The sequence below is a fragment of the Columba livia genome, chromosome 9 (genome assembly GCF_036013475.1).
Source record: "Columba livia isolate bColLiv1 breed racing homer chromosome 9, bColLiv1.pat.W.v2, whole genome shotgun sequence".
In the NCBI taxonomy this organism is placed as follows: Eukaryota; Metazoa; Chordata; class Aves; order Columbiformes; family Columbidae; genus Columba; species Columba livia.
The window spans coordinates 2,077,224-2,092,500 of record NC_088610.1 but is presented as its reverse complement, the minus strand read 5'-3'; the positions used below and the strand labels follow the sequence as shown (position 1 = coordinate 2,092,500).

At 48.7% G+C, this 15,277-nt stretch overlaps 1 protein-coding gene across 4 annotated transcripts in view; it reads right to left on the bottom strand.

The window, feature by feature from the left end:
- SCHIP1 (schwannomin interacting protein 1) overlaps nucleotides 1-15,277 on the bottom strand; it is a 143,715-nt gene that overhangs the window by 585 nt on the left and 127,853 nt on the right. For 2 of the 4 annotated variants that reach the window (XM_065073430.1, XM_065073431.1), the window contains 6 exons: nucleotides 4,536-4,654; nucleotides 2,609-2,726; nucleotides 1,518-1,715; nucleotides 1,043-1,166; nucleotides 652-745; nucleotides 1-51 (listed from right to left, as the gene is read on the bottom strand). The exon at nucleotides 1-51 is cut by the window's left edge and continues 585 nt beyond it. In XM_065073430.1, coding sequence (XP_064929502.1) covers nucleotides 1-51; nucleotides 652-745; nucleotides 1,043-1,166; nucleotides 1,518-1,715; nucleotides 2,609-2,726; nucleotides 4,536-4,654 — 704 coding nt within the window. Of the gene's footprint in view, nucleotides 52-651; nucleotides 746-1,042; nucleotides 1,167-1,517; nucleotides 1,716-2,608; nucleotides 2,727-4,535; nucleotides 4,655-8,171; nucleotides 8,692-15,036; nucleotides 15,226-15,277 lie in introns of those variants that run through there. The other 2 variants (XM_021294160.2, XM_005507188.3) reach the window with 2 other exon arrangements.

Sequence of the window (15,277 nt, the reverse complement as noted above, 5' to 3'; positions counted from 1 at the left end):
CATTTTGCTGGCATCTTCTCTGCCATGTGTTTCTGCTGGCTCTCGGCATGTCTGCGGAGGAGAAGAGCCGCGTTATTCACCACACCGCGAGGAGGAGGAAGCCAAACCACAGCCACCACCACATTGAAAAACACAAACACATTGACATCGTTTCTGCAGCGCATCACTCATCATCTCTTGAGCACCTTGCTGCCTGAGGGACGGGGTCCTTTGGGAAACCCACCTACATTCTGCACTTTATCTGTTATTGAACATTCATATTTAAGGGACTTTGAAATCCCATCAGCCAAGCCCTGATGGGCTGCAGCTCAGCCCGGTGAGAGGGACATGGTGACACAGGGAGCCATGTGTATTTTTGCTGCGGGTTTGCAGCATCGCTCCTCCCCAGGTTTTTTTTCCTCAGACTTTGGAAATGGAAACACCAGTTCAAGAGCATGAACCACCTGCGTTTGGGGAGCCCTTGAAAGATGCTGAGCCACCTCCAGAACCCAACTGCCTCGATTTCTTGTTTTGGTGGAGAAAGCAGCATCCTGCTCAACCCTTTACCTTGTACAGCAAAAAGCTTTAGTACCCAAATTCTGCTAAAAGAACCTCTACTAGACCTGCAAGGAGGGAAAAATACCCCCTGAGGAGGCTCCTTCACCCCTTCACCTGGTCAGATCCTCGATGTCCACCAGCATGGCGTCCTGCTCCGTGTGCAGCTCGTCCCGGATCAGCAGCAGCTGCACCAGCTCCTCATTCAAGCCTGAAGACAGGAGAAAGGAGGTGAGTTTGATGGAACCCTGCATTGGGTCCCGTACATCACCCTTCCCACTGCAATACACATTAGCTAGTGCGGAGAACCAGGAGGGAATGTTTTCTAGGATAAACCATAACCCCCCTGCCACAAAGAAAAGAAAAAAGCTGAAGGAGCCAAACCTGGAGGGAATTTCATCTCCATCTTCTGTGTATACTCGTGTTATCATATATTTACCAACAGTCCCATGAACTGTTCTTAATTAAATGGGACATACCAAAGAATAACTAAACAAGCATCACTTACTTTCTATCTGCGAGTGGAGATCATTGACTATCACTTGTAGCTGCCCGATAGTCATGTCTCTTAGATCAGTGGGTTTTAAACTTCTCTTCATCAGGCATTCACTTATGTGAGGCATATGTGGCAGCTGAAAAGAAATTTTCAGTTTTTTACCATTTTCTTTCATTTTCTTACCAATTACTCCTATTCCTGACCAGCGGCAACTTGCTTCGCAGACATTCCCCCCTCTGCCTGCAGCAACGACTGCACCGAGAGTACAAAAATGAGCTGAAACATCTCCACATTTGACCCAGATCTACCAGCACCAGAGGTGGACTGACAGTCCATGTCAACCCTCCAGCTCCCGACGGATGGATGATCTCCGCTGCTCCTCCCCATGTCTACAAGCACCGCTGCCCGCTGTACGTGTCTCAACAAACAAAGCAAACAGCCGACAGGCTGGTGTTCCCCAACACGCCGTCCCACGGCTCCCACTTACAAGATCCGCTACCGGCGATTTCTTCCTGTTCTGCTTTTCCACCTCCACCTGCATCTTGGCCATGGGCTTGGCCATAGCCAAGGCCATTTTGGCTTCGGCTTGGAGTTTCTTTTGCCTGGTGAGGAAATCCATGTCGTCGAGGGACTCCGACTCTTCCTCCGTCGTGTCTCTGTCGGAGTAGGACGAGCTCTGCTTGCTCTGGGGAGCAGAGATGCAGCGTTACAGCCTCATCACCTCAGCAGGTTTGCTGTCTACATGTTTTCATAGAATCATCTAAGTTGGAAGAGACCCTCAAGCTCATCGAGTCCAACCCCTGGCACTGCCCCGTGTCCTGAGAACCTCATCTCCATCTGTCCAACCCTCCAGGATGGTGACTCCAGCACTGCCCTGGGCAGCCTGTTCTAATGCCCCACAGCCCTTTGGGGGAGAAATTGTTCCCCAGATCCAACCTCAACCTCCCGTGGCACAACTTCCCTCTTGTTTACTCTCATCCTGTTGCTTTTTAGTTGGGAGAAGAGACCAACACTCTCCATACTAAACCCTCCTTTCAGGCAGCTGTAGTTTTGTGCACTTATAAGTGGCATCATTTCTACAGAGAAGGTGAATAGCACAGATTTGTTTTTTTTTAAATCCACAAGTTTACCTTTAAAAATCAGAATAATTCCCAGCTAGGCCCCCTTGACTATTAATAGCAACTTGTGAACTTTAAATGGAAAGAGGAGCCAACCAGATCAATAGGCATTGAAGGGACAGGCTGGTTAAGCTGGAAGAAAACATCTGAAACCGTGGTGTTATATTCACAAAGGAAAAGAGAGGAGAGGAAAGCTGGAGGGAGCTGATACCGCTTCAAATTCATTACTGCCCTGATAATTATCAGAGCCGAGAAGAAAGGGAGGAAGGAAGGAGGAAGGAAAACACCTTCACGTGAAGACATTTGTGCTACAGCAGCTCTATATTCACCAGATTTGCCCCTCAGCATCTCGCTTTTCTTTTACTGATGGCTAGAGATGCTGCTCTGGGGTTTGGCGTTGCAATTATATTTTAATAGGATCAGTTCTTTTTCAGTTTCCATTTCCAGGCTTCAGACCTACCATGGGCGACAACGGCGTGTCCAGGCTGGTTTCTGTCTTGCTGTCATCGGCGTCGCTGTCCTTGTCGCTGCCGCTGTCGTTCACAAAGCAAATCTGCAGGTTCATCCCACTTTGTAACCTGCGGGAGGAAAAGGGAGTCGTTATCCCAATTTGGTTATTGGGCAGAAGGAAAATAGAAATATTTTCACTTTTTTTTCCAAGAAGACGGTCGTCTCCCGCCCCCAAAGGCCATGCAGGACACCACACTCCCAGTGCTGCCATTTCCCAGCGTCAGTTTTAGACTGGGACTGGAAACTGGCTGATGAAAACGCTTCTACCACCACCTATTGATGAACTTCAGAATTGCCAAGACGCTGCAGAGATTTTGTCATCAGGGTAGCTGTCTTATTACGTGAAATAAAAGAATACATATACATACTCTATATTTCATGTATAAATAGATACAAATATATTTTGATATATAAAATAGGTAAATAATATATAAAAATATTATTATATAAAAGAGGCACCTGCTAAAGACAGGGCGAGCCCCCACACACATTCTGCTGCCTGTTATTTCTCAATCCCAATGGGGTGGTTCATACTGGTACTTACAGACAACAAACTCCTATTTTTCATTTATTTTAGTGCAATTTCTTAAGCCGCTATTACCGCAAAATAGACTGCATTAATAATTGATATTTTTTTACACTGAGAGTGATGAAACCCCAGGTTCCCAGAGAGGTGGTGGATGAACCATCCCTGGAGACATCCCAGGCCAGGCTGGACGGGGCTCTGAGCACCCTGAGCTGGTGAAGATGTCCCTGCTCATGGCAGGGGGGGCACTGGGGGAGCTGGGAATGTCCCCTCAACCCAAACTATTCCCTAATTCTCTAATTCCGCACAAGCTTTTAAGCTGCGGCGCTCAGACGCAGGTACCCAGGTTGGGATGCAGGATGCGCCCCTGGTTCAACTTCACATTTCATATGCAAGCACAGTTTTGTTTCCTCTGCAAGCACAAAAATGAGAGCGGTGGTCCGGCAAAGGTTCCTATAGGTCCTGTACCAAGCAGTGTTTAATATTAACGCTTTGCCAGGACTATAAATATTAACGTGACGCCAAAGCGTTCAGGTACAGCTGGTAATTTCTCGTGGCGCAGCTGCCAAAGCCTGACGCGCAGCGTTAATTAGACCCGCGCTATAATTACAAGATAGCGGCTCCTGGTTTAGCTGTAACTACACAGAGCAAAACTGTTTTCCCTTTCAAATGACTTGCAGTTCAATTTAATTTCACAATTGTACCTCTCTGGTGTAATAACTGTATTCCTCCTGGTTTTATGCCTCTCTAACACTCTTTTATGATTCTCCCACACCATGGCAACAGGTAGATCTTCACTCCCAGTGTCTGCCATGCTACAGACATGTGCATCTGGCATTAAACCAGGCATTAAAATCCTCAGTATTTCGCAACTCAACATAAAGAACTCATTGGAAAATAAAAATTAACCAGCTATTTTCCTGAAAATAACTCCAGTTGTAAATTCATGATACTTCCAGCACTGTTTTGGTCTTGGTTGCCCAAGTCCAAAGGCAACGCTCTGTTCAGGACAGAGACCTTCAATGAAAACCTGAAGGAAACCTAACTCAGGAAACTTCAGCTCATTTCCTTTATCCCCCGAGCATCCAAATATCACTTCTCTACAGTTTTAAATTAATATTTCAGCATATTATTTAGAGTTATCTACATAACACACAATTATTGCATTCAGTGCATAAGACGATCTAAACCAAGGACAACTCGAGAATATGGTTGCAAGGACAATTCAATAATATGTTTGCAAGCAAAAACCAAGGGATGCAATGAAAGGAAGGTCTCGGGCTGTTCCACTGGAGGTTTCTCATACTTTTAAGCCTCCAGCGAGGTTCTGGGCTCGAGGTGCCTGGCTTACCGTGAGGACAGGCTGGGCTTGCCGCTCTTGCTGCAGCTGGTGTACAGTCCGGGGCCATCGTCGAAGAAACTACCCAGAGCCAACTTCTGCCTGATGGACTCGCGCTCATTCTTCTGGGCCTGAAAGGGAAGGGCAAGAAGAGAGGATGAAGCCGTCGGCCGTGCCAGTGTGTGGGGAGGAGCCTTGTCCCACCAGCCCCAACGTTGTGGTCGTGATGGCCAACACAACTCCAAGCTGTCTCCAAGGCTTGGATGGACCACGTCGCCCATCCCAACATGGATGCCCATCTGCATCTCTTTCTCTCTCCACATATTGATGGTTATACAACTACATACACACACACTCATGTATACATCTGATATACACCAAATATACACACTGATATCTGCACCTATATCCATATACAACCAAGATGACACTTTCATCATCATCTTCCACCTGCCTGAGCAGCCTCCAAAACCTCACCATCCTTCTACCAATGTGCTCTGAGATGTATTTTTAACCATTGCCACCAAATTATCCAGTTTTAAAAACTCTTTTATAGATATACACATATATTTTTTAATAGAAGCAAGCTACAAAGTGTTTTGAAATTAATCACCAATCAATGATTATGGAGACGACTGTGTAATCAATGTGCAATAAATGAAAATCATAGATCTAGGCTCAAAATTAGCACAGTACTATCCCAGTGTCTGTCACTAATGGATTATGTGCCAATGCTGACACCAGGAGGCAAGTTATTGATAGAAAGAACATTGTGAAGCCTGCAAACATTTCATTTTAAAATAACACATAATACCCAATCAAGAATAGCCAACAAAATAAGACACAGCAGGCAAGCATGGGCTGCTTCAATGGCATGAATTAATATAACTGCGCTTGCCATATTTTACCTAACTGAAAATAAAGCACCTTTTTGAGCCAGGAAAGTGAGATATAACAAAATGTAAATTATTAGCTTAAAATAGCTAATAATTTAATTCAAACTAAAGTGCTGACTACATACATTACGTTATCACACTGCCCATTATATTGTCAATCCCTTACCAAAATACATACTTCGTGTGTAACCTAACTCCTTTCATTTGAAATATTAAAAAAGCCCTCCAGGGCATCAAGTGGTATTGAATTTTTGGGTTGAGCTCCTGAATTTCTACCCAGGCCACTCAAGAATGTTTTTCTGCTTTGTTCTTTCAGGTTTTGGTAATTGATGCCTCCATCATGCGGAGGCTGTTTTCAGATTCAGAGGGAAAAATAGGCAGTTGTGCTGGGTAAGGCAGCACAGTGAAAAATATAAGGAAAAAGGAGTAAGAAATATATATTTTTAATGGTCTGAAAGGAGAACCAGGGTCGCCCACACCGGTTCGTTGTGCTGCCCATCTCATGATGCACGTGGGCATCTCCCTACGCTGTGTGCGCTAAAAATGACCCTTCTTTTCTCAAAATACATATAAATTCCGGCACACTTCCACATATTTCAGGTGGGGCTGTCTCTCCAGATCTTTTCAAACTTTGCTCCGTTTCCCACCGAGACACAACTGCTCCCAGTTTGACATCTGTACATTGAATCAATGCGCAATTTGTTCTCCCCACCAGGTCATTACTGGGGATACTAAATGATACTGGTCCCAGGACTGAGCCCAGAATATCCCCTTTTATAAACCAGACACGGGCTAATGACCATAAAGATATCAAGAGTGCTATTTGTTGTTATTATAATATAGGAAACAGTTACCAAGAAATATAATATACCTAAGGGAACTGGACTTTAGGCTTTAGATAAATCACCCAACAGCTGCATTCTACATCCTGAATTGGGTACTGAAAACTATACATTGAGAAGGCAAATTGCAAGTGCTTTTTCACCTATCAAATATACTGACTTGATATATAAAAAATAATGCATCAAATACTCAAAATGCAAAGGTGTTAGCAAGCAAAATATAAACCCATGTTACTTAAACATGTTATTTTTGGCACTGGATCAAAGAAATGCACTTGTTTCTGAAAGAGGGGGCAGCCAAAGTTTGGTTCAAACAATTATTTTGAACACAAGGCTGCTCTTTATTTTTAAGGCAAAACAGTTTTGGGCACATGTTTTCCTTGTTACCAATTCGGAAGGTCAGCAGCTGCCTTTGGTTAAGCACACGGATAAAAACACAATGTCAGGGGATGGCTGCAAGCGCCCACGTGTAAAACACTTTACACAACCATTCCGGCAAAGGCAAATCGCCAGGAGAGGTTCAGACCTTCCCCACTGCTGTTTCCCCAGCTCCATTCCCTGCTGTAATTATTGCTCTTTATATAATAAATCTACCGCAACCACCTCTCCGGTGTTTGCAGATTATACACGACCATTTGTGCTCCTCGCCACCCGCCTCTGACACGTGTTGGCAACCAGACCCCGACGCGCTGTGGCACTTTGACACCAAAATATGCCACATTTTTGGTCGAGAGACAGAATTCATCCGATATCCACCTTCCTCCCGCAAAACCCCATCCCCGGGGCACACGGCGCTGCTGATGCCAGAGGTCCTGACCGACCCGATGCGGGATGGAGCCCGGGGCAGTGGGCACAAGAGTTCTGCAGTTTTCTAGGAAACGGAGCAAAGTCATAGAATCGCAGAATAGTCTGGGTTGGAATGGACCTTCAAAGGTCATCCAGTCCATACTACATTATTTCTGTCCCTTCAGAAGTGGTAGCTGGATTGTTCTTTTCACCAAGTACCTCTCCACACTATTTAGCACACAGGCACATGTACCGGCAGCTTTACTCATTACAGACATCACCCAAAATAGCATATAAAACTGCACATGGAAGATTTATTTGGCGCTGAGGTGCAGCAGTGACTTGCCAGGCTCCTCATCGTGCTCCAAGACCCCTGATGGCACTTCTGGAGTTGGGTCAATGGGACCGAACCCGGACCAAACCCCAGGCGTGCTGGTTTGGAGAGGGAAGAGTCTAATTACACCATGAATTACAGATTAACAGGTGCCACCAACACTCCGGCAGGTCCCCGTCCCGCTGGGCAGTGCCACCGGCTCACGACGCAGCAATGCCGGGGGATGCTGGACACCAGGGACATCCATTGTCACCAACCAGGGCGCACAGCCCCTGCCCAGCCCCGCAGGGACACAGCCAAGCCACCCAAGCTATTTTTGCCAGGGTCTGTCATTACCAGCCATGGACAATTACTATATTTAAAGTTCCAGAGCCATAGGCAGCGCCTTATGTGATCTCTGTGAAGCACAAGAGCTATTCTTGGATTTACAAAACAAAATTGTAACCACAGAGTCTATGTTGTTTTTATCTCCTTTTTCTTCACAGGGGATTTGCTGGTAAATGCAAAATCAAGTCAAACTTATGGATCTCAAGCCATGTGGCAAATTGCTTTAAACCCCAGGGGTCTTGAGGCAGGAAAATGCATTTGGAAACATCTCTTTCACATTTTCTTTATCACCAAGTGATATGGAATCACGTGGGGAGGCAGGTTTGCTGCCCTGCAGTGGTTAAATATCGCCAGTCACTCCCCTGCTCTGGCACCCAAATCCCACGTCCCTGGGGAAGGTGTTGGGCACGTTTAGACCTGTCCCCCCACTGGTGGCAGAAAAAAGCTCCTTTTTGTCCCTTACCTTTTTATAACTCCCCTCCCCGGCCGGCGCGGCTGCTTTCCTGATGACGTCACCCATGACATCACCCATGCCATCATCACCCTCCCGACTCATCTCCTTGGCTCCCGGGTCCTCACGTGGCCGGTCCGACGCTCCCGCCGGAGCATCTCAGTCCTTCCTCCGCTCTTCAGTTGGCACCATGGGATCAAGAACCCGTCCCTGGAGCCAAAACCCACGGCAGCCCCCGCTCCGGGACGCTTCCTGGGCCCCTCTCGCCGCCCGGTCGCTCCGCAGCACCTTGTTTTTCCCTAATAAAGTCAAGGCAGTGCCGGAGCCCAGGCCAGCTGATGAGGGAGCCCAGGGAAGCCGCATCGTCCTCCAGCCACTGCCAGCACTGGATAAAAATAGCCCCGAGCACTTGCCGGCTACACAAGGGCAGGAAAAAACCCGGTGTCTGATGTCAAAAATCCAAGCCCGGCGGGCGCAGTCACAGCCAGAGGTTTTCTGCAGGGGTTTTCAGCCTGGGAGCGATCCCAATTAAACCCCAGTGGCCGGGGTGGTGAAGCCAGGTGGTCCCCAGCCCTCGCACGGCTGCTCCAGGATGGGCTGTCACAGCAAAGCCAACCACAAAGATGAAGTTTTGTTTTTGCTCTTTACAAGAAAAACACCAGGGAGGCCCCCAGGGAGCTATTTCTTGGCTAAAGTAGCTTTTTCAGGTGCAAGAAAAAAAAAGGGAATTAACCAAGAGTGCAAAAAGGCGTTTGGCCTTAACCTGCCACCTGTCTCGTGGGCTTGCAGAGATTGGGCAACCCCACACCGCCTGGTTGCTGTTTGGGGGTGGCTGAGCACCCCAGCCCCAGCTCCCAGGGGGCTCTGCCGCCCCCAAACCTGCACCCCTGACAGCTCCAGCTGGTGCCTCCGGTCCTGCCCCGAGATCCAGGCTTCCCAGACACAGCTGCTGCTCCTCAGCCCTGCAACATCCCTCTCGGTACTTGCTGAGATCCCATCAAAATGTTTGCTCCTAATCAGCTGCGGGGGGGCAGTGAGATGCAGAGATTACCCGCTCGGTACAGCCATTTCTATAGGGAACCCTCAGAAAGTTGGAACTGATGCCAAGGTTTCCCAGTGAGCCTCAAAACGTGGCATGCCAGCAACAACAGCACTGATTTCTGGTGTGACACAACTATGCCGCATGCTAGATTAATAATTAGAACAGTGCTGCAAACTTTACATGTTTAAATGATATATCCGAGTCATGCTGACATCATTTCACCCAAAATGCATGTTCTAGTTAGATTATCAGCTCTAACAACATACAAATTATGCATCACAGCATTACTGCACTCTGAAGTTTCAGGAAAAAACAGTGATAATAAACAGGGTTGTTTAATCCTGTTCTTGTCCCAGGATGCTGCCTTGTAACTGTAATTCCCAAAAGAAACAAAGTTGTTCTCTGGATATTTCATTATTTTTAGTTCCCTTCCACCACTGACTCATTGTGTCCTTTCCTGCTGTTGCTAAATTAACTTCCTCTCCCAGCCGTGGGGATTGATCCTGACACAATAAATCTGAGAAAATACATACAAATCCCATAGCCCAAGAGGAAGGATGTGGTGGCCAGGGCTGGGGGGGCTGACCCTGCAACCTGCCACGTGCTCCCCCTCCGATTTGGGACAAGTCACCGCATGCTGTTGTCCATCGGAGGGGATGTCCCCGCATCTCCTCCTCTGCTGGCTGACCTGGGGACCCCAGCCCGACTCCTGTGCCCATGGTACTCAACACATGGGGGGTTGATGCTGTACAATCACATGCCACATGAAAGCCACCCCAATGCAAACCGACCTCAGCGTCACCCCTACGGGCGGGAAGCGACACAGTTTCACAAAAATACATTTAGCACTTTTTACCCACATTTTTTAAAACTGTTTTATCGCTGGTTTCAGGTCAGATCACCCCTGTCCTCAGTAGCCGGGATGCTCCAGGACCAGCATCCCCTGAGTGGATCCCACAGAGCCGGGTTCAGCCTGCAGTGAAAACCCCGCTGCCAGCAGCTGCCTCGCTCAAGGCAACAGGAGAAACCCAAACTGGTTAAGAGGCACAGCTGGGAGCCCCTGCACCCCTGTCACCATCACTGGGTGCCCTTCTTGGTGGCCAGGACCAGACCCAACCCTGCACTCCTGGGAGGGGCATCTCCCCATTAGCAAAGGCCCATTTGAACTCTGGCAATCAAAACCACAAGATAAATGAATTTTGTGGCTGTCTCAGCGCAGGAAACACCCTTTGGTGTTTCCCCACCTGGTGCACAAGGCCACGGGCAGCTCTGCATTGACCTGCCCGACAAACACCATCCCTCTGGCAACCGGCCTCTACTTGCAACACACACCCCATCTATTGTCCACAGAGGGTTTAAACAAACAAAAAGGTTGGCATTGCTAGCCAGGGCCTCACGGAATCACAGGATGGCTGGGGCTGAAGGGACCTCTGGAGATCATCCAGTCCAACCCACCTGCTAACGCAGGGTCACCAGAGCAGACCACACAGATCGTGTCCAGGTGGATTTTAATGTCTTCGGAGAAGGAGACTCCACAACCTCTCTGGGCAGCCTGGGCCAGTCTCTGGGATCTCAAAGTGAAGAAGTTTCTCCTCATATTTGGATGGAATCTCCTGTGTTTCAACCTGTACCCATTGCCCCTCATCCTATCATTGGGCACCACTGAAAAGAGTCTGGTCCATTCTCTTGGCACCCATCCCTGAGATATTTATAAGGATAAATAAGGTCTCCTCTCAGCCTTCTCCAGGCTGAACAGCACCAGCTCTCTCAGTCTTTCCACATAAGAAAGATACTCCAGACCCCTCATCACCTTAGCAGCCCTCCACTGGCCTCCCTCCAGTAATTCCATGTCCTTCTTAAACTGGGGAGCCCAGAACTGGTCCCAGTACTGGTCCCAGTACTCCAGATGGGGCCTCCAGGGCACAGCAGGAGAGGAAAACCTGCCTCGACCTGCTGGTCACACTTTTCCTAACGCACCCGGGTACCATCTGATCCTTCAGATCACATCAGAAGGAGATTGGCCTTTGTGGCCATGGTCACCACCACGGCTCCTCCAGCAGCCCATGGCAACGCTGACATGGGGAGAGGTGGCCATGGCCACCTCAGCCCTGTTTGGTTTTTATAGTGTGGAGGGAAAGCTCAGAACGGGCGTATATGGGGCCAGTGAGCTGGGGTGTCCCTATGGCAGGAGCACATGTGCCGTTGGGAACACACAGGCTGGGGACAGCAGCACTCAAGTCATCCTGAAACACGGCGAGGAAATAGGACATATCAAGTTTTATGTGCTTTAACCACCAAGTGCTTACGGACAAGCAAGCAGCTAAATTTAACTCTACTGCGCATACATAACTCTCGCTTGAGTTGATGTTGGGGGAGGAAACCATCCCCCATTCTGCTGGGGATCAGCTCCCAAACACCGCCGGTTACTGAGTTAGTAGATAAAACCCCTAAATTCCCAGGAGGATCCTGACAGCACTCTGAGCACACCCCTATCAAACCCATGTTCACGGCCATGGGGCGCTCAGGCCAGGGCTTCGAGGTGACTTCCAGATTCACACACATCTCAAGTTGCCAGAACTACTTCATGAAACCATTATTTTATTGCAAAGGCCAGAATGAATCTTTTCAGAGAGTCTCTTCACAGCACAGCATCCTCCCAGCACACCGCAGCCAGGACAAGGCACCTGCAACAAACCCCTGCAAATTTAGGGATGAGATGGACCACATCCTCCATCTGATGATGCTTCCTGGAGCTTCAACACACCAAATGCTTTCCACCTACTTTGCAGAGCTTTTTTTTCCCCTTTATTCTCCATCTAAACAAGAAAGCCTTCAGCCTCAGCTCTCTACAATGCGGGCTTTATTTTATTTTATTGTAACTGGTTTGGGACGCAGGGTCACACGAGCCGAGGCCGTACCAGGCGGCAGCATCGCCCCGGCAGCTGCGGGCGAGAGGTCAGGCCAGCGCTATGCGGTGGCTTCGTGGCATTTGAGGCTTTCTCCAAGGCTCTTAGGGTTGAACTTTGCCATGAGAATCTGTATTCACTTCAGTGAAAAAGATGATGACAGTCTGGTATTTCTACATGCCGCAAAAGCCTACAAAACCCTGAAGATATCAAACAAAATAAACCCTTTTTTTTTTTTTTTTTTAAATGAGCATTTCATATTTTGAACTTGTGACTTTTTCGGCCCAACTTTTGTGGTTGGGTGCTCAGCAAGACCCTGGGAGCTGAGAGTCAAGAACGCGCCCAGACGAGGCCCAAGGAGAACAGAGGGTGCTGAGATGGGTGCACCCCATGCCCCAACCTGCCTAAGAAATTACTTCTAAGCACACAAAATCTCATTTTTCACATCAGATTTCCTTTTTCTTTCCTGTTTAATTTGCTTTGCGTGTGTAAAGACTGGGGACATCTCCAGAGCGACCCTCCCGCCAGCAGATAGCTCAGCCCGCCGCCGATGCCAGCGCCTGGAGCCAAAACTGGTTCCCATGGGCAACTGCCTGTTTGGAGGCTCCTGCCTTAGGCAGGGGCACCGGGGGGTTTCTCTGCTTTTAAAATACATCAGAAATCAACCCAAGGAGATGATGTAAATCTGGTCAGACTCCCCACTTGTACAGTGGTGGCGAAGAAACAGAGAAGAAGCCGGCAACAGCCCGAAGAGCCCCGTGTTGCTCCAGGCAAAGATGGACTTGTCAGGCAACGCTGAAAATAAGAATTTACAAAGCAAACTAAGCACTGGCTAAGGCTGCAGGCCAGTAAAGCGCTGCTAATACACACATTAGAATAAAACCTTTATTTCTGTGTTGAGGCCTGGATTTGCAGGCTGATCTTTCATTCTGCCCAAGCTCAGGACCTCCCAGAATGTTACTCATTGTGCAAGAGCTGATGTTTCTCTTGTCAAAATGTAGAAGCAATATGTTTGGCATGGGAAAATAAATCAGTATAAATAGGAAAAGAGAAATAACTAAAGGAAAAATACACGGCACGAAGTGTGCATGACTCCTGGATGCAGCCACAGGGAAGACATCAGATGCTGGGACCTTCTGGACCTGGCCTAAATTCAAAGCAATGAACCTGACTTAGCCACAACCAAAACCCCAGGAGGACCTTCGGCCACCCGAATTTCAGACACCAGCAGTGCCAACTCATTTATGGTATGAAACAGGACTTTTGAGGCAAAGCACGACATACAACCGAAATACCCTCCTCTTCCTCACACCCACCTGTGCTGTGCCCTGTCCCGTGTCCCCACTGCCGAGCTGATGTCCCAGCCGTGACATGGGCACATCAGAGCTTTTCTGCTGGATTCCTCCAAAACAGACACTTTTTCCAAGTTTTTCCCCAGGCGTTGGCTTGTTCCTCTATTCAGTTTGATTTTAATTTATATAGTAGCTTCAAAAAACCAGGGATGCGAGAGGGGAGCAGAGCTACACGCTGCCACCCTGCTCCCCCGGGCAGCCACCAAAATCCTGTCATCGCTGCCCGCCAGCCTGATCCCAAACCCAGGATTGCCGGCCACAAAGGGATTAAAACTTGGCCTTTAGGTTAATGGGTTTGGGGGGGGCTGGGGTTGCTCCTAATCCTTGCAGTGTCGTAGGAAGGTTTCAAAACAGATTTCATTTGAAAGACCTTTTCTCACGACTTTTTTCACTCTAATATTTATGGGTTTGGAGGAGAGGAAGCAATTCCTAAACAAGCGAGCAGATGAAAGCAGATGAAAGGCGCTGCCATCGCAGCGAGCCCGGCGCATTGAGATGCAGGGATGTGCGCCAGGCCTGTGCCGCATCGCTCGGCATCGGCACCGGCACCGCTCGCCCACCCCGGCACGACCCGGACCCACCACCACCGCCGAACAATGCGCAACCTTTAACCCTCGCGTTCCGACGGGTACAGGGGGAAAACATCCGCTCTGCGCAAACAATGACACCATTTATTAAGGCACTGGAGAGCAACAGGCTCTGGGCTGCAGAAAAATCAGGTCCCCTGAAACTGAGGCTGAAAAAAACCAACAGGATTTTTTCTTGCAAAGGAGCTAAAATTGGAAACTCATTGCCAGAAGCATTTGCTAGGTTGAAAACATCCAGTGAAAAATCTTTTCAACTCTTCTCTCTGTACATATGTATGTTTTGGTATCTTTCCCTTCACGATATATTTTGCAATATATTTTGTCTTAAAATGCAGATTGAAGTTTGAATTAAAGGCGGTGCTGGGGGAAACCGAGGATGTTCTGGGCAAAGCCCCATCTCTGGGGGTTCCAGCCCCACCGCTGGGAATGCCTGTTGGGTATTTTCCTAAACACACTCCACGGCACGTACACAAACGCAGTTCTCAGCATCGCTGTTGCGGATGGATGAGCGTTTGTGCATTGATCAGCTCAGCTGTGCCATCCAGCCCTAAACGTGCCATTTCCCGTGCAGGTGCACCCAGCGGCACCCATCCTCTCTTTAGAGGAAAATGAAGCCCCAATAACAGCCCACCCCAAGCTCTCATTTGCCCCACTGAAATAATCTCTCCGTTGCTCAGCAAACACGGTTGTCAGTGCTGCCGTCCCCAGCACTGCTGCCAGGCCCCAGGGATGCTGAGAGAGGGAAATGCTCATCCCCAAACCCATCGCACGGATTATTTAGCAGAACAGCAAGAACCACGACTGGGCTGCATCTGAAAACAACCATGTTGCGCAGCTCAGCTCTCACACTTCAATATAGAAAGCACGGTGAAATATCCTACTTATTCTCAAATTTACATCACTCTCGGTGAAATATTCTATTTACTCTCAAATTTACATCACTCTCCGATGGCAACTTCAGAAGAGCGAAATAGCAGCTCGCTCACTTACGCGGAGCAGTTTCATCCAGGCAGGCGGTGGGGTGCAGGCAGGGTGCGGGCAGCAGGCAGGCAGCAGGCAAGGTGCAGGCAGCAGGCAGGGTGCAGGCAGCAGGCAGGGTGCAGGCAGCAGGCAGGGTGCAGGCAGCAGCTGCCAAACCCTCCCTCGGCCGCCCCTTCGGGCCAGCGCATCCCCGGCGCTCCCCAGCATCACATGGCAGGCACAAAAGCCCCGTTTCTCCCCACCCCGGCTG